General features: G+C 44.0%; 1 protein-coding gene across 2 annotated transcripts in view; it reads right to left on the bottom strand.

Annotated features, from left to right (window-relative positions):
• LOC139545918 (ceramide transfer protein-like) overlaps window positions 1-19814 on the bottom strand; it is a 40870-nt gene that overhangs the window by 3125 nt on the left and 17931 nt on the right. Inside the window, exons 5-13 of one of the 2 annotated variants that reach the window (XM_071354145.1) lie at window positions 18678-18785; window positions 15587-15722; window positions 15215-15301; window positions 14760-14917; window positions 7533-7625; window positions 7088-7174; window positions 6749-6841; window positions 2925-2996; window positions 167-262 (exon numbers count right to left, since the gene is read on the bottom strand). In XM_071354145.1, the coding sequence (XP_071210246.1) occupies window positions 167-262; window positions 2925-2996; window positions 6749-6841; window positions 7088-7174; window positions 7533-7625; window positions 14760-14917; window positions 15215-15301; window positions 15587-15722; window positions 18678-18785 (930 nt within the window). The remainder of the gene's footprint in view (window positions 1-166; window positions 263-2924; window positions 2997-6748; window positions 6842-7087; window positions 7175-7532; window positions 7626-14759; window positions 14918-15214; window positions 15302-15586; window positions 15723-18677; window positions 18786-19814) is intronic. The other variant, XM_071354146.1, reaches the window with a different exon arrangement.

Here is a 19814-nt window from a genome sequence, read left to right as displayed (position 1 = left end):
ACCTACAGGAGCCATATTGGACCCATACACACTGCACTGTCTACAGTGCGAGTGAGCAGAGCATGTTAAACTCATCACTATAGGTATAGTCTTCTATACTAGGCATGCAGGGGACAGTGTGTCTACTGTAGCATCTAGTTATGGTCGTCTATATCCTCATCCTCACCTTCATCTCACCCTCCTCCACCACCAGCTGCCAGTTGGCGTCTCCACCCATGTCCTGCAGGGAGTAAGTCATGTGATTCTGGACCACCTCCTCCACCTGAGACAGACACATCACATGTAGCAGGGCCTTGAGTCACTGTATTTTACTGTAACAGTCTGTACTACAGGCTGCCAGGGAGAATGTAAGGTACAGTATATTCAGTACACTGGGGTCCCATGCCTGCTCATGCAGAGAAAGTGGGAGGGAAAAAGGGGGAGAGGAAGGGAGGGAGAAAGGGGTTACAACAGGAATCCAGTCATGCATTGCAGCATCTGCTGAGCTCAGCTCAGACCAAACAAACAATGGATGGTGATCAGGGGCCTGGTCTCAGCTTTACTCTTTTTAATGCTGTGGCTAACTGAATACAGTACTGGCACATAGCTCCTCAAGGAAACACGGCCTTGTTTTTTTTTTACCCCTTTTTCTCCCCAATTTCGTGGTATCCAGTTGGTAGTTACAGTCCTGTCCCATCGCTGCAACTCCCGTATGGACTCGGGAGAGGCGAAGGTCGAGAGCCGTGCATCCTACGAAACAACCCAGACACTGCTTCTTGACACAATGCCCGCTTGACCCGGGAAGCCAGCCGCACCAATGTGTCAGAAGAAACTCTGTACATCTGGCAACAGTGTCAGCGTGCATGTGCCCGGCCCGCGACACGAGTCGCTTGAGCGCGATGGGACAACGACATCCCGGTCGACCAAACCATCCCCTAACCCAGATGACGCTAGGCCAATTGTACGCCACCCAATAGGTCTCCCGGTCAGCTGCGACAGAGCCTGGACTCGAACCAGGATCTCTAGTGGCACAACTAGCACTGTGATACCATTCCTTAGACCACTGGCGAGGTCCCTATAGACCTTGGACGAAAATTCTAGAACTGTTGATTATTGAATCTCGGCCCCTGACCAACCGTTGCATGGCGCAAGTTCTTTTGTTTTGATTGTAGAGAGCGCCATCAAGTTATAGCTAGTGGTTGTAGCAAGCTCCCCTTCCCGTTATTGTAAATATTAATTTGTTCTTACCTGACTTACCTAGTTAAATAAAGGTTAATAAAAAAATTAAATTCCCCTGTCCTAAATATGTAATTCGCACTCCAACCTGTGAAAGTCAGCAATACACCACAAAGCGTTTAGTCTGCCAGAAAGCTAAAACAAGAAGAAAACGTTTAGCTAGCTAGCTACTAGGGGTGGGTGGCTAAGGGTCGAGCGCTCTGTTGTTTTTCCCAAACAGGACAACGTGCGTTGATCACTGCAATGAAGGTCTGGCTACATTTGACTTCAGGTAATGTGAATGTGTTATTTGTCTTGCTATCTTTTCACTCAATGTCTTAAGGCCTAGCAATAGCGGTCTATTCTGTTAAAAGCTGTCCATGCCACCCAAAAAGCCACTTTGTGCAACAGGAAAATACATCTGATTGTGGTTGCTGTAACATCTGTAGCTAGCTAGCCAGTAACTAGTTAGCTCTCAACTAACTAGCTCTCAACTAACTAGCTAATTGGCTTGGGCAGTATGCCATATAACATATACTGAGGTATTTAGAAATATCCAGGATGGTTTTTCCAATACCATTGAAACAATTTCCCCCCAAAATTGTGCCCTTGAGCAAAGCACTTAACCCCCCAGAATTGCTCTTCACCCAGGAGTGCTACAATGCAGGGTGTTGGGAAAAGCAGAAGGTACATTTCCCGTTATAAGCAATGGACAATAAAGTATCTATTCCCTCCATGTTATTGTCACAAGATGACTCTGCACATCCCTACACCGCTGTTGTCTCAATTGCACCACTGTACAAGTATTCCATGTATTGTACTACACTGCCATTAATGTATGCATGTATGGCTACTATTTAATTGTGCTATGTAAACTATCCTGTATATTCAGAACAATAAATATTTGACACTGTGAAAGACTAAATGTCTATTACTATGCCTACTTTGAATATTATTGTGAATGAGTTGTGCATTACCCCGGCCAACCCTTCCCCAAACCCCAACGACGCTGAGCCAATTGTGCACCGCCCTATGGGACGACCGGTTGTGATACAGCCCGGGATCGAACCAGGGTCTGTCGTGACCCCTCTAGCACTGAGATGCAGTGCCTTAGACTGCTGTGCCACTCGGGGAAAATCGGGCTTACATGTAGCTTAATCAGTGTATGGGACTTCTCTATACACTAAGTTACATGTAAGACCGTTTCCGTCTTTATAAGTAGACGTTGTTTACTTTTCTTTTTTTGACATGTTGAGTTCTCTGGGGCAGCTAGCTAGCAGGATGTATAATGGGGCCGCGCATTCTAAATTTGTTTGTTTATGTTCCAAAAAAGGTCTATAGTTAAATCTACATAATTTTGTTGTTGCATAGTTTTATTGAATTATTGTATCTTAGCTGCCTTGTAGCTCAGCTTGCCAAACTGTGTGCATTGATAAATTCGACTCCTAATGATTTTGCAAGTGGAATGTTGATGAAAATGGATCCATTCAGGGCAGCTCTGGACAGTTTAAAGACAGGTTTCGGAGGGAGGGAAGGGAACACATGAGTGCATCAGAAAGAGATGGAACGACAAGTCATCAGACAGTGTGGAAGAAGGTAAACACAGTCCAGATCAATGTATGTATTACAGTTCCTAGTCATTCACATGCAGTCAGTCTCAGCCAGTAGAGTGCAGTGTAATGTGCATTCCCAGAAGGCAGGTGGCGCTCTGTTCTCAACACATACGGTACCTGCACGCTGAATCTGTGAACATCTGAGGCACTGACTAGTGCAACGGAGAACAGGGAAAAGTAGCTATGGGGCTATGCAGCAGAGGGGGAGGATGGGAGAAAGAGTGTGGGGGGAAGTGTGAGATAGGAATGAGGAAAGAGAAAGGGGAGGTAGGGGGAGAGAAAGAGGACAAACGGAGAGAGAAAGAGAAATAAAACAGGTGAGTGAAAGAGGGGAAAGGTAGAAAAACATCCAGGGAATGAGACCAGGCATGCCACCACACATGAAAGATGAGCATAGAGGGATTACCACCCTTCACTACATGAAAGGGATTACGCAAATCAAACAGACTAAATCATTACGAGAGATCACTGTAACTCAGTAAAATCTTTGAAATTGTTGCATGTAGCGTTTATACTGCATTTTCTCCCCAGTAGTTCAGTTGTCATCCATAATTATCGGTTATACAATAATTGTGCCAGGCCTACCTACACACAATTAAATGTGTCACCGATACATACAGCACATGCCATAGTCAGCATGTATCAAAACTCCAAGAGGAGTTCAGTTGTTATGGTTTGTCTCCAAAATCCTTTCCTCTTACTATGAAGCTGTTTCAGTGTAACAAACCTGCCAGTACTATTGGAGCCTTCTGATCTCATCTGTAGGCTACATAAGAGAGACACCTGAGATCATGTGTGTGTATGTATGTTGGTTTGGGACTCTCCAACATGGGTATTCTTGCTGATCTACTTGCGCTCTTGCATGCGTGTGTCTCTGCTCTCCTGACAGGTTGTTTTATGGTGGTGTCTTTATGTTCACATAAGGAAATCAGTCAATTGAAATAAATTAGGCCCTAATCTATGGATTTCACATGACTGGGAATACAGACATGCATCTGTTGGTCACAGATAATTTAAAAAAAGTTAGGGCCGTGGATCGGGAAAACCAGTGACCACCATTTGCCTCATGCAGCACGACAGATCTCCTTCGCATAGAGTTGATCAGGCCGTTGATTTTGGCCTGTGGAATGTTGTCCCACTCCTCTTCAATGGCTGTGCGAAGTTACTGGATATTGGCGGAAAGTGGAACACGCGGTCGTACACATCGATCCAGAGCATCCCAAAACATGCTCAATGGGTGACATATCTGTATGAGTATGCCGCCATGGACACACTGTTCACAACGTTGACGTCAGCAAACTGCTCACCCACACAATACAGTTGAAACTGGGATTCATCCGTGAAGATCACACTTCTCCAGCATGCCAGTGGCCATCGAAGGTGAGCATTTGTCCACGGAAGTCGGTTACGACGCCGAACTGCAGTCAGGTCAAGACCCTGGTGAAGACAATGTCAGCATGCCAATTGCACGCTTCCTCAAAACTTGAGAAATCTGTAGCATTGTGTTCTGTGACAAAACTGCACATTTTAAACTGGCCTTTTATTGCCCCCGGCACCTGTGTAATGATCATGCTGTTTAATCAGCTTCTTGATATGCCACAGCTGTCCAGTGGCTGGATTATCTTGGTAAAGGAGAAATGCTGACTAACAGTGATGTAAACATTAGTGCACAACATTTGAGAGAAATACGTTTTTTGTGTGTATGGAACATTTCTGGGATCTTCTATTTTAGCTCATTTTTCTTTTTGTAACCTTTATTTAACTAGGTAAGTCAGTTAAGAACAAATAGTAATTTACAATGATGGCCGACGCTGGGCTAATCCGGCTGCGCACACAATCACAGCCGGATTTGATACAGCCAGGATTCGAACCAGGGACTGTAGTGACGCCTCTTGCACTGAGATGCAGTGCCTTAGACCACTGCGCCACTCGGGAGCCCATGAAACCTACATGTTGCGTTTATATTTTTGTTCAGTATACATTCATTTCAGGAGAAGGGGCAATTCAACTTTGTATTTAAGTAGATAAGAATTCACCCAATAGCAGTCTATTTTTACATGAAGTGAGTGAAGTTGATAATCATTTTACGAGCAGAATGCCAGTCCGGAGGAGAAAACTAATTTCCAAAAGTTAAGTGGTCAAAACCATTTGTTATTAAGACAAGGGGGGTTACCAAAACTGTTGTATTCATTATGTAGTAGGTCATTTTCAAACAGGCAAAAGAATATATAATATCAACAATCTACAATAATAACAATTATGAAAATAACCGTGGCCATTTACAGTGCACTGGGAAAGTATTCAGACACCTTGACTTTCCTAGTTACAACCTTATTCTAACATTAATTAAATAAAACATTTCTCAATCTACACACAATACCCCCTAATGACAAAGCGAAAACAGTTTAAAAATATATAATAATACCTTATTTACATAAGTATTCAGACAATTTGTTATGAGACTCGAAATTGAACTCAGGTGCATCCTGTTTCCATTTATCATCCATGAGGTGTTTCTACAACTTGATTGGAGTCCACCTGTGGTCAATTCAATTGATTAGACATGATTTGGAAAGGCACACACCTGTCTATATAAAGTTCCACATTTGACCGTGCATGTCAGAGCAAAAACCAAGCCATGAGGTCGAAGGAATTATCCATAGAGCTCCGAGACAGGATTGTGTCAAGGCACAGTTCTGGGGAAGAGTACCAAAAATTGAAAAAAGTACCAGCATTGAAGGTCCCCAAGAACAGACTGACCTCCATCATTCTTAAATGGAAGAAGTTTGGAACCACCAAGACTCTTCCTAGAGCTGGCCGCCCATCCAAACTGAGCAATCGGGGGAGAAGGGCATTGGTCAGGGAGGTGACCTAGAACCCGATGGTCACTCTGACAGAGCTCCAGAGTTCCTCTGTGAAGATGGGAGAACCTACCAGAAGGACAACTACCTCTGAAGCACTCCACCAAATCAGGCCTTTATGGTAGAGTGGCCAGATGGAAGCCACTTTTCAGTAAAAGGCACATGACAGCCCATGAGAAACAAGAGTCTCCGGTCTGATGAAGCCAAGATTGAACTCTTTGGCCTGAATGGCAAGTGTCACGTCTGGAGGAAACCTGGCACCATCCCTAGAGTGAAGCATGGTGGTGGCAGCATCATGCTGTGGGGATGTTTTTCAGAGACAGGGACTGGGAGAATAGTCAGGATCGAGGGAAAGATAAAACAATAAACGAAGCAAAGGTCAGAGAGATCCTTGATGAAAAACTGCTCCAGAGCACTCAGGACCTCAGACTGGGCCGAAGGTTCACCTTCCAACAGGACAACGACCCTAAGCACACAGCCAAGACAACGCAGGAGTGGCTTCGGGACAAGTCTCTGAATGTCCTTGAGTGGCCCAGCCAGACCCCGGACTTGAACCCGATCAAACATCTCTGGAGAGACCTTAAAATAGCTGTGCAGCGACGCTCCCCATCCAACCTGACAGAGCTTGAGAGGATCTGCAGAGAAAAATGGGAGAAACTCCACAAATACATGTGTGCCAAGCTTTTAGCATCATACCCAAGAAGACTTGGTTGTAATCGCTGCCAAAGGTGCTTCAACAAAGTACTGAGTAAGGGGTCTGAATAATTATGTAAATGTTTTATTTTTTTACATTCCTAAAAACCTGTTTTTGATTTGTCATTACGGAGGTATTGCGTGTAGATTGATAAGGGGAAAAAACAATTGAATCAATTTTAGAATAAGGTTGTAACATAATGTTGAAAAGGTCAAGGGATCTGAATACTTTCCGAATGCACTGTACATCCATCAAACTGATTTATAAAGCCCTTTTTACATCAGCCGATGTCACAAAGTGCTATTCAAAAACCCAGCCTATAGAAATGACAATTATTTGTTACCCGAATTTCAATAATCGTCACAACCCTATGTTTGCGTGTGTACCTGTTCGGCGAAGCGGTGGGTTCCGATGGTGGAGTATGTGTCTCCAGGAGGGACTGGGGTCAGTCTGGGTTTCCTCACCTTGTCTGACTGACACTGAGAAGGTACACACAACACCACAGACAACTCTAATTATTCTCACAATACGCTCTCATAATACACTCAGTTGTGTAATCCCAAAACGATCACACCTGTAGGTCCAATATCTAGACTCTGGATCTGAAAGGAAAGGACATGTTCTCTTGGTTATGCAAGGAAGGAAAATCCACCACACAGACTTTTCAGATCTATACAGAATCCCGGCAGGTGGGAACTAGCGAGCAGAGTAAAATAGTAACGTACCTGCTCCTCTATCTTGTCTTGTCTGTCCAGGGCAGCTTCCACCGCATCAAAGAACTCATCCTCATTTATGAGGCTATTAGGACCCTCCTGTAGAAACAACACCATAACAAGGTACAACTCATTACGACAGATGTACTGTTTCCAGGATGTGCAATCTAGTAGCCAATGTCATGCAACAGGAATCAATGCCCCGCAATCTGACTGGTATATACCCACTATGACTAATACAATGGCATAACCATGAGCTATAATGTACATTTTATAGTATCTATACTCATAAGCAAGTGGAAATAAATATTTTGCATTCTTGTCTCTTCTCACTTCCTGAGTCATTACTAAGTCAGATACCTATGATAACTCATGTGGATTGGTTCCAGTATTCATTGTCACTACAGGTGGAAGTGTCAGGACAGTTCTGGCAGTTTGAAAGGTTTGGAACTCTTACCTCGTAGTCGGGGCCTCCATAGTGAGATTTCTTCTTCAGTTCACTCAAGGCCGACTTGTAGGCATCCTCCACCCTTCTCCTCTTCTCCAGCTCCTGAACACACAGTCAATTGGTCAACTGGAAGGAATATTGTTAATGAAGAGGCTATAAGCTTGTGGTAAGATAAATCGCCATCTCAAATCTAACTCTCAATGTGTTGCAACAGTATACTGGAAACATGGTACAAAAACGCCATGATACTTTTTCGAATATCATGGTACCGTTTCATATTATGCTACCACATTTTTCAGCCATACCGAACTAAAAGAACCTTCTGGCACCTGTTATAAAAAGTCTTCAAATTTTTTTTTTTTTATATTCAGTTGAATTTAAGCAACAGCTACTAGTCTCAGCTACTAGCTTTGACCTTGACTTTTCATGAGCATATCATGTGGCAGCAGTAATCAGCCTGCCGCATCCCCTATCAGTCCTCACTCGCCTGTTTCTCTCTGTTCGCTCTTCCTGCACATCTGTTCCTCCATCAGTTTAAATGTAATGTAGTCATGATGGTGAGCGGGGTTGCAGACACTGATGAGTCTTCTGTTAGATTTATACATTTGTTCTAAGGCACTCCATCGCAGTGCTTGAAGCGTTACTACAGATCCGGGTTCGAACCCGGGCTGTGTCGCAGCCGGCCGCACCCGGGAGACAGCGCACAATTGGCCTGGCGTCGTCCGGGTTAGGGGAGGGTTTGGCCGGCAGGGATGTCCTTGTCCCATCGCGCTCTAGCGACTCCTGCGGCGGTCCGGGTGCAGTGCACGCTGACACGGTCACCAGGCGTACGGTGTTTCCTCCAACACGTTGGTGCGGCTGGCTTCCGGGTTAAGCGAGCAGTGTGTCAAGAAGCACTGCGGCTTGGCAGGGTCGTGTTTCAGAGGACACATGGCTCTCGACCTTCGCCTCTCCCGAGTCCGTACGGGAGTTGCAGCGAAGGGTAAAAAGTAAAAAATTATCTTATATATATATATATATATACACACACACACAGTTGAAGTCGGAAGTTTACATACACTTAGGTTGGAGTCATTAAAACTCATTTTTCAACCACTCCACAAATTTATTGTTAACAAACTATAGTTTTGGCAAGTCGGTTAGGACATCTACTTTGTGCATGACAAGTCATTTTTCCAACAATTGTTTACAGATTATTTCACTGTATCACAATTCCAGGGGGTCAGAAGTTTACATACACTAAGTTGACTGTGCCTTTAAACAGCTTGGAAAATTCCAGAGAATTATGTCATGGCTTTAGAAGCTTCTGATAGGCTAATTGACATAATTTGAGTCAATTGGAGGTGTACCTGTGGATGTATTTCAAGGCCTACCTTCAAACTCAGTGCCTCTTTGCTTGACATCATGGGAAATCAAAAGAAATCAGCTGAGACCTCAGAAAAAAATGGTAGACCTCCACAAGTCTGGTTCATCTTTGGGAGCAATTTCCAAATGCCTTAAGCTACCACGTTCATCTGTACAAACAATAGTATGCAAGTATAAACACCATGGGACCACGCAGCCGTCATACCGCTCAGGAAGAAGACGCGTTCTGTCTCCTAGAAATGAGCATACTTTGGTGTGAAAGGTGCAAATCAATCCCAGAACAGCAGCAAAGGACCTTGTGAAGACGCTGAAGGAAACAGGTACAAAAGTATCTATATCCACAGTAAAACAAGTCCTATATCAACATAACCTGAAAGGCCGCTATGCAAGGAAGAAGCCACTGTTCCAAAACCTCCATAAAAAAGACAGACCCTGGTTTGCAACTGCACATGGGGACAAAGATCGTACTTTTTGGAGAAATGTCCTCTGATCTGATGAAACAAAAATATAACTGTTTGGCCATAATGACCATCGTTATGTTTGGAGAAAAAGGCAAGCCGATTCTATGCAGTATTCTACGCTAGGCCACTCTGCTCAAAATAGTTTCAATTCCAGTCTCATGCTCCACCAGAGGTAATTAAACTGACTCAAGACAAATGAGGCTGGCCTTTGTCTGGTAACCTCTAAGACTTGTCTTCCAGTAGCAGGAGGGAGGTCCTTCCTTGCTCATGATGCCCCACTTAGGTGCACTAAACCTGGCTGACTGGTTTGAGGGCTGTCACAAAGTACAAAGAGAACGAAGTGCCGCTTCGCACAATGAAATCCACAACAAACACTAAACGGAACAGTAGGCACACCTACTTCAAAAAGACACAGAATTCCAATAACAACATGAAGCAGATGAAATGTCACACAGGATTAAAAACAAACTTTTACAAGATGGAACAGGACACTACTGAACGGTGCTGCTGCCTACATCTCTACCACAGGTCCATTACAATTGTAATGACTAAGGATAGAAAGACAGTACACCTTTGGATTAGGATAATCTCCAACTCGAAACTAACTCAAATTCCAACTAACAGATCTGTCAAACTAGTGACTAAACCCTATTATCAAACAACTACAACATACTGGAAATTGATCCAAATACAAGTCCAAATATTGACTAGAAAAAATGAGGGAAGTAGAAAACTGAGGTACAACAGTCGGTTTTGGTTTCCATTTAGAGCGTATTCCAATCTGCTGTGGTGTGTTGGAAGCAGCCATCGCTGAGACCTAGGCCTATTAAAGAAAAAAGCTAAGTGAGAAGTAGCCATTGGTCTGAAGCAGAAGGAAATTCACATGATGCCTACTCCACCCATGCTCTACTAAGGTTTTCCAGCACACAGCTTTGACCTACTACAGTAGCTACACTACATGGCCAAAAGTACACTGCTCAAAAAAATAAAGGGAACACTAAAATAACACATCCTAGATCTGAATGAATTAACTATTCTTATTAAATACTTTTTTCTTTACATAGTTGAATGTGCTGACAACAAAATCACACAAAAATGATCAATGGAAATCAAATGTATCAACCCATGGAGGTCTGGATTTGGAGTCACACTCAAAATTAAAGTGGAAAACCACACTACAGGCTGATCCAACTTTGATGTAATGTCCTTAAAACAAGTCAAAATGAGGCTCAGTAGTGTGTGTGGCCTCCACGTGCCTGTATGACCTCCCTACAACGCCTGGGCATGCTCCTGATGGGGTGGCAGGATGGTCTCCTGAGGGATCTCCTCCCAGACCTGGACTAAAGCATCCGCCAACTCCTGGACAGTCTGTGGTGCAACGTGGCGTTGGTGGATGGAGCGAGACATGATGTCCCAGATGTGCTCAATTGGATTCAGGTCTGGGGAACGGGCGGGCCAGTCCATAGCATCAATGCCTTCCTCTTGCAGGAACTGCTGACACACTCCAGCCACATGAGGTCTAGCATTGTCTTGCATTAGAAGGAACCCAGGGCCAACCGCACCAGCATATGGTCTCACAAGGGGTCTGAGGATCTCATCTCGGTAACTAATGGCAGTCAGGCTACCTCTGGCGAGCCCATGGAGGGCTGTGCGGCCCCTCAAAGAAATGCCACCCCACACCATGACTGACCCACCGCCAAACCGGTCATGCTGGAGGATGTTGCAGGCAGCAGAACGTTCTCCACGGCGTCTCCAGACTGTCACATGTGCTCAGTGTGAACCTGCTTTCATTTGTGAAGAGCACAGGGCGCCAGTGGCGAATTTGCCAATCTTGGTGTTCTCTGGCAAATGCCAAACGTCCTGCACGGTGTTGGGCTGTAAGCACAACCCCCACCTGTGGACGTCGGGCCCTCATACCACCCTCATGGAGTCTGTTTCTGACCGTTTGAGCAGACACATGCACATTTGTGGCCTGCTGGAGGTCATTTTGCAGGGCTCTGGCAGTGCTCCTTCTGCTCCTTCTTGCACAAAGGCGGAGGTAGTGGTCCTGCTGCTGGGTTGTTGCCCTCCTACGGCCTCCTCCACGTCTCCTGATGTACTGGCCTGTCTCCTGGTAGCGCCTCCATGCTCTGGACACTACGCTGACAGACACAGCAAACCTTCTTGCCACAGCTCGCATTGATGTGCCATCCTGGATGAGCTGCACTACCTGAGCCACTTGTGTGGGTTATAGACTCCGTCTCATGCTACCACTAGAGTGAAAGCACCGCCAGCATTCAAAAATAACCAAAACATCAGCCAGGAAGCATAGGAACTGAGAAGTGGTCTGTGGTCACCACCTGCAGAACCACTCCTTTATTGGGGGTGTCTTGCTAATTGCCTATAATTTCCACCTGTTGTCTATTCCATTTACACAACAGCATGTGAAATTTATTGTCAATCAGTGTTGCTTCCTAAGTTGACAGTTTGATTTCACAGAAGTGTGATTGACTTGGAGTTACATTGTGTTAAGTGTTCCCTTTATTTTTTTGAGCAGTGTATGTTGCCACCCCTTCAAATGAGTGGATTCGGCTACGGGTGTTGCTGACAGGTGTATAAAATTGAGCACACCGCCATGCAATCTCCATAGACAAACATAGGCAGTAGAATGGCCTGTACAGAAGAGCTCAATGACTTTCAACATGGCATCATCACAGGATGCGACCTTTCCAACAAGTCAGTTTGTCAAATGTCTGCCCTGTTAGAGCTGCCCAGGTCAACTGTAAGTGCTGTTCTTGTAAAGTAGAAACGTTTAAGAGCAACACCGGCTCAACCACAAAGTGGTAGGCCACACAAGCTCACAGAGCGAGAGCGCCGAGTAGCATGGCTGTGTGCTCGATTTTATACAACGGGTGTGGCTGAAATAGCTGAATCGTCTAATTTGAAGGGTATATGCAGTACCAGTCAAAAGTTGACACACCTACTCATTCCAGGGTTTATTTTGACTATTTTCTACATTGTAGAATAATAGAGAAGACATCAAAACTATGAAATAACACATATGGAATCATGTAGTAACCAAAACAAATGAAAATATATTTTATATCTGAGATTATTCAAAGTAGCCACCCTTTGCCTTGATGACAGCTTTGCACACTCTTGACACGCAACTAGCTTCAAGAGGACTGCTTTTCCAACAGTCTTGATACTCAACGAGCTTCAAGAGGAATGCTTTTCCAACAGTCTTGACACTCAACGAGCTTCAAGAGGAATGCTTTTCCAACAGTCTTGACACTCAACGAGCTTCAAGAGGAATGCTTTTCCAACAGTCTTGACACTCAACGAGCTTCAAGAGGAATGCTTTTCCAACAGTCTTGAAGGAGTTATACACAGAAGATCTCAGCTAAACAAACATTTATTTTATCTGTCGCTCTGTGACTGCCGATAACTTCAGAACGAAGTTGACTACAACACAAAGTTGCCAATGTCTTCACAATTGTTATAAACAAGCAAAGGGTAAAACGCTGCTTCAAATGAAAACAGATGAATGCATTGAAAGAAATACAGTAGGCTACATAGGCCTATATACTGTATTTCGATCACATTGAAATCAATTGAGTTCTATTTTCATAGTGTAGGCCTAACAATGTGTGCAATGATGTGACAAATATTGAATTTAGTGCATACCCTAAGCATTAGAATAAGCTTCCTCAATATTTGATCATTTCTTTCTAGGAGCTGAACCATTGTCAGCATCTAATGTTAAGGTAAGTTTTGAATGGAGAGCGCTGAGCCAAGAGCAGTGCTGCTTTTCTTTCGATCCTATCAGTATCTGTAGGAGAACTAGGTTAAGAAAGGATTAGGGTTAGCGAAAATGCTCTCCTAAAGGTTGGTCTTGCTTCTCATGTGCCTGGTGTTAGCTAGCTCTGCAGCAACCCGAGTTGTTGGTCCCAATTTTAGCATTGTCAGAAATGCTACAAAAAAGTAGCACATCGTTGGTTCTTAAGGGACAGAAAATGAGCATGTGAGAGCGATAAATAAATGAACTGTTGCGCCTGCAAACGTAGTCAATCCGCAATTTTTTAAGTCCAATGGTCACTTTATGAACACAATAGTCTTGTTTTAATCCGACTGATACAAGTTAGGCTATGTAGGCGCAGAAAATACTCTTAAAGCTCAATTGCTAACAAGCCTGTTAAAAATTCTGGTATGTGGTTCTCGGTAACGGCCGGACGGCTCATAACGAGAGGCTGGGAGTGTGGTGTACCTCCAATCAAGTTGATTTGCTTCATCCAATGCCTACACTATAATACGTACTGTAAAGAAGCGGCTGCAAGTCTGTAGTGGGATCCATCTCTGGCTTTCGTATTTCAGTATGTCGGCCCTCTTGTGTAGCGAGGGCTTCCAGGAAGACAGAAGGTACCACGATGTCCGAGCAGTCATCCTACTACTTACTCCAGTTTGTGTGTTGGAGTGTGTCCTGTGACGCTCTCTCCCTGATCAACATAGGCTACACTCAAGATACACACACCCAGCCACGCTGGTAGTCGAAACCAACTGCAGGCTACTCCTACCTCCCTTTCTTGGGTTGGGCAACTTGCCTTGGGGGAAAAAATGGAAGAACTGGTTTTCAACAGCTGAGCAGAGTAAGGATGTGAAGCTTTGTCATGTGTCTGACGCAAAGTAGGGAGGTGAATACCTACAGACTGCAGTATCTACAAAGGAAATTCTCAATTCTTAATCCACTCAAATCACCACTAAACCATTCAAACAATTAAACCATTCAAATGTGACTTTACGGAAATGCAGATGAAGTGTGGTTTATTTCACATGATGAAAATGAAAAGAACCCCTCTACCTTCAAAAGCAGGATTGTCTTGAAAGGTGTTTAACAAGTGCCGTCATTACAAAGTTCTTTCAGACAGAATGTCAATCTAACCATGTTTTAATAGTTCTAATAGAATGCAAACTCACTATTGTCTTCCCTGAAGAGTTGAATGTTTCTGAATGTTTTACATGCCTATTGCACAACTGTTGGACTTACTACCTGAGGGAGATTCTTTCCAAACACACAACAGTCAGTCATAATGAAACTAAGCCAATTAAGGCGGGGTGGGGCATTGAGGTGACCAGATGCACCAATCACCTCCACACACACACATATTAGACTGGATCTGCCACCTCAGGTTAGACAACGCCTCTGCTGAACCAGGAGTTGTGTATGGTCTCCTCTCACTGGCTTAAACCATAAAACACACCAGTCCACTTCTATTTTACCAGCCATGTTCGATTAAAAATGATAACTCGTTCTCTTCTGCAACAACAACCTGACTGGGGAAGTGTCCCATGAGAGAGGTGAGGGGTTGAATGACCCTGTTGGTAGCTAAAGAAGACTTGTGATTAGCTGTGACAGCAGTGGGCTGTGCCATACCTTGTCAAGTCTCTTCTGCCAGCTGTCCTCTCTCTTCACCATGAGTTCGATGCAGTGGGAAAGGGTGGACAGGATCCCAGCTGTAGTGGCCTTAAACGTGATGGCCTCGCCCTTAAAGTCGATCCCATTCATGCCCTTAGGATTAGCAGGGGGAAACACTGGGAGAGAGAGAGACACTGTTAGATGACATGGTTCCAATGTCACATGCCACCATTCTACACATAACTGTGCTTTAGGGGTGATGAAACTGAAATTTGTTTTCTGATCTGCTTCCACAACAAACATATTCAACACAAACACACATTTGGGCGGATCGCAGTGTTATCTACAGTGCAGCGCACCTGGATATATTTTAGGGGTCAAGTGCCTTGCTCAAGGACACAAACACTCATATTGCTGCAAGTAGTAGCAACTTTAGTACTAGTATAAGTGTGAATTTACACACTGATCCTCACGCTTCTCTTTGCTGCCGTTGTTGTTGTAAAGGCAGTCACCATCGGGCCGTGTGCTCGAGGGAAAGTCGTCTTCATCCTCCTCCACCACTGGAAAGGAGACAAGACTCCATCATTGATCTACCTGGGTTGCCATTCCATGTTCTGTGGGAAGTGTGGTTATTACAATTTACATGGCCAGTTCAATATGGAACTGTAAAACCCACAGAAAGCCCCCAAAGCCCCTTCCAGGTATTCTTCAGTGCCTCTGACTGTCCCTCTCCCTCCATGTTAGCTTATTTGTTTATTTTGATCCCCATTAGCTTTTGCAGAAGCTACTCTTCCTGGGGTCCACAGTCCCTCTCCCTCCATGTTAACCAGCTACATTAGGTCTACCTCTGTCTCTCTGGAACTCGTCCTTGGAGATGCCATCTGCGCAGCCATCAAAGTACTTCTGCAGCGTGTCCACCTGTCTGCAGAGGATGTCTCTGAACGTCTCCATCTCCGCCAGCTTCTCCGGCAGGCTGTGGCCCTTCAGGTCCAACAACACAAACACACGGGTTCACTGTTAGATCTTAACATAATTAAACAATCATGCATTGGGAATCAACGGGACGTCTGCACCAAGTTAAGGTTTGTCCCTTGGTAATGAATGAATTAAACAAAAGGCCTAGCTACATCTTTCCAGGGGCTGTATTGTCCAGGAGCAATTCCTGCGTATGCAAAATAACAATTTAAATGGCTCATAAAATGTACAAACTCCGCTTGGGGGGGTGTATACCAAGAAAGCAGACTTCTGGCACGTTGGCGAAATAAAGCAAATAAAAAGCGTTATGGTGGTTACATGAAATGGGCAAGCTTTTTGGGGAGACTGAACATATTAGCAAAAGTTGTGAATTTGCAAGTCTTAGGTCAAAATATGGATAGCCATTTCGAAGGAACGGCTGTACACAAAAACAACAATACTGAAAAGACTGTCCTCTCTAAAGTAATCATGGAAATGACAAACGTATGTATGCATGTTACAGAATCTTAAAGATTGTGATCAAAATCTATCATAACACATTTGTTGTCATTTGGAATGTTTTTAAAAAAGGTCAGCGGAAAGCATATTGCATAATTACAGGTAGCCTGAATAGTATACAAGGCCAATTAGTACTCTAACATTCTATTTATGCATATACAGTGCCGTCTGGAAAGTATTCAGACCCCTTGACATTTGACACGTTGTTATGTTACAGCCTTATTCTAAAATTTATTAAATAGTCCCCCCCCTTCAATCTACACAAAATACCCCATAATGACAAAGTAAAAATTGGAGCACCTTTGGCAGCTATTCCAACCTCGAGTCTTCTTGGGTATGATGCTACAAGCTTGGCACACCTGTATTTGGGAGATTCTTCCATTCTCTGCAGATCCTCTCAAGCTCTGTCAGGTTGGATGGGGAGCGACGCTGCACAGCTATTTTCAGGTCTCTCCAGAGATGTTAGATCAGGTTCAAGTCCGGGCTCTGGCGGGGCCACTCAAGGACATTCAGAGACTTGTGCCGAAAGCCAATCCTGCGATGCTTTGGCGGTGTGCTTAGGGTCGTGGTCCTGTTGGAAGGTGAACCTTTGCCCCAGTCTGAGGTCCTGAGCACTCTGTAGCAGGTTCTCATCAAGGATCTCTGTAATTTTCTCCATTCATCTTTCACTCGATCCTGACAAGTCTCCCAGTCCCTGCCCCTGAAAAACATCCTCACAGCATGATTCTCCCACCACCATGCGTCACCATAGGGATAGTGTCAGGTTTCCTCCAGACATGACCCATGGCATTCAGACTAAAGAGTTCAATCTTAGTTTCATCAGAACAGAGAATCTCATTGTCAAAAGTTACCTAAGGACACTTAGACAAACTCCAAGCAGGCGGTCATGTGCCTTTTACTGAGGAGTGGCTTCTGTCTGTCCACTCTACCATAAAGGCCTGATTGGTGGAGTGCTGCAGAGATGGTTGTCCTTCTGGAACGTTCTCCCATCTCCACAGAGGAAGTCTGAAGCTCTGTCAGAGTGACCATCGGGTGGGTTCTTTGTCACCTCCTTGACCAAGGCCCTTCTCCCCCACTTGCTCAGTTTGGCTGGGCGGCCAGCTCTAGGAAGAGTCTTGGTGGTTCCAAATTTCTTCCATTTAAGAATAATGGAGGCCACTGTATTTGGGGACCTTCAATATTTTGGTACCCTTCCCCAGATCTGTGCCTCGACACAATCCTCTCTCTCGAAGCTCTACGAACAATTCCTTCGACCTCATGGCTTGGTTTTTGTTCTGACATGTCAACTGTGGGACCTTATATAGACATGCGTGTGCCTTTCCAAATTATGTCCAATCAATTGAATTTAAAATCAAGCATTTTTTCCCGCAATTTTTTCCCGCAAAATCCTGGAGGGACTGATTAGCGGGAAAAAAATATTTAATCCATTTTAGAATAAGGCTGTAACTTAACAAAATGTGGAAAATGTCAAGGGATCTGAATACTTCCCGAATGCTTCCCGAGTACATGTGCCTATACTGTCAATCCACTTTTCTGGACACTGGATTAAGTTGGTATATTTTGGGGTACTTTCATTTGAAAAGGACACTCCAGGACTATTCAGATTGTTGATAAGCACTCTTATCTTTCTATCGTTTAAAACATTACTACCATGTATGAGAAATGCATTTCAGCTCATATTTTCCAAGATAACATTAGCTAGACGGAACATATAATTTTCAAGATATTAATAATTGCTTCTTTAAAAGTCTGAAGAATACATCTCAGAACAACCACACAAAATGTGGTGAATGCACAAGCTAAGACATGATACATCAATATCAATCACATCTACAACCGTTGTGGATGTGATGTTACTCTGGATAAGAGCGTCTGCTCAATGATTAAAATAGATGTTACGGATATCATAACACTGAAAAAGGATACGGGCAATGAAGAGATAGAAAGCATTTATAGACCATATAAAACCTTGATAAAAGTTAGCTTTACAGGCTGTGACTGATGTTATGTGCATGTTTTAGAAAAACTTTTCCTAAAAAACATTATGGATGTGACATAGGGGTGTTGGCTGGGACAGGCTATCTTTACAAGACTGCAGAACACGCAAACAAAACTCACAACACTTCAATTTGGTCTATACTGCTCCATTAACATCACATCTTCATAACCAACACTGGGACACAGCTGTGAGTGGAGAAATAAGCACTGTGAGCTCTTTCAAAAAGCCATGAAATATGATTGACTGAAAAGCCTTCGAGACTTGGCTTGCTACTCTTAAATGGACATAATTCATACAATTTCCTACTTCAGGCTTTATTTGAAAAGTTTAACTCCAACATGTAGACCTTAAGGATAATTCTAAATGTGGTTTAAATTGTAAATTACTAACTATTTAGGCATGTGCAGGTTGACTTTCCCATGGAATTTCCCTGGAAATTTGTTGTGAGTGTTGTGGTGGTTTACCTTGAAGGAGGAAGTGGAGGTGGCAGAGAAGCCACTGGCAGCAGAGGTGAGAGACAGCATGGAGCCATGATGCCTCAGACTGGACTCTGAACCATACCCCGACTCCGCCTGGAGGGGTGGGGGGAGAATACGTTAGACCAGTGTTCTCAACTCCGGTCTTCACGCACCCCCAACAGTACATATTTTTGTTGTGGCCCTGGAAAAGCACACCTGATTCTACTTTTTAACTAATCATCAAGCCCATGACAAGTTGAATTAGATGTGTTTGTTCCTGGGCTACAACAAAAAGTGCGTGCTGTTGGGTGTACTCTACGACTGAAGTTGGGGAACATGGTGTTCGACCAGTCTCCAGAGTAAGAAATACATTATTCCCCCAGCCAAAAATACATTATTCCCCCAGTGAAATACAGAATCAAACCCTGAGAAACAGGTACACTACAGGAAAGCACAAGGATTGCCTTTAGTCCATTGGGATCTATTGAAGGGGGAACAGGAACACTGACTACGCCAGCTTGTGACCCAATAGGTTTGGAGGCCTATAGGAGACTTGGTACGGTGCATTGTATGCTTGGGTATGGAGATGTCAACATTTGTACTATCATGATTATATACTCAGAAAACATTGTGATATACGATGGTATCGACCCCTATTGGCCAACCACTTTTTTTGCAAAAAAAATATTTAAAACCTCAGCTATAACCACCGTTAGGCTATAATCACAATCAAAGTTAATGTTTCTGAAAGCCTGGACAGAGGCTATGTAGAGGAAAATATTTTCTAATATTCCTGTCTGGTGTAGGCAGCTTCAGTATGTAACAGGCTTGTGTGTGTGTGTGGTGCCCACAGGATGCAAGGGAGAGGGACCAGAGACGTGCCTCTAGTGCTTCAGCCAGTGTAATCTGACCTTGCATTAGCTCTCACTTCATTTGCTACACATGTTGCTTCTTGTGGACTGTAGTGTCGCTCGGTCAACTCTGATTGGCAGACAAAAACAACAAGCGAACAACAAGAGAAAGTATATTTCCTGACAGGACATTGAGCTGCTTTGGTGGAATTGTCCGCTGTGTCTAGCCTACATTCTCCCCTTGCCTTCTTATTTATTGAAATGGCCTACAGCAAATACATATAGGCAAAGT

This window comes from Salvelinus alpinus, chromosome 19 (assembly GCF_045679555.1).
Source record: "Salvelinus alpinus chromosome 19, SLU_Salpinus.1, whole genome shotgun sequence".
In the NCBI taxonomy this organism is placed as follows: Eukaryota; Metazoa; Chordata; class Actinopteri; order Salmoniformes; family Salmonidae; genus Salvelinus; species Salvelinus alpinus.
This window is presented reverse-complemented; position numbering and strand designations above follow the sequence as displayed.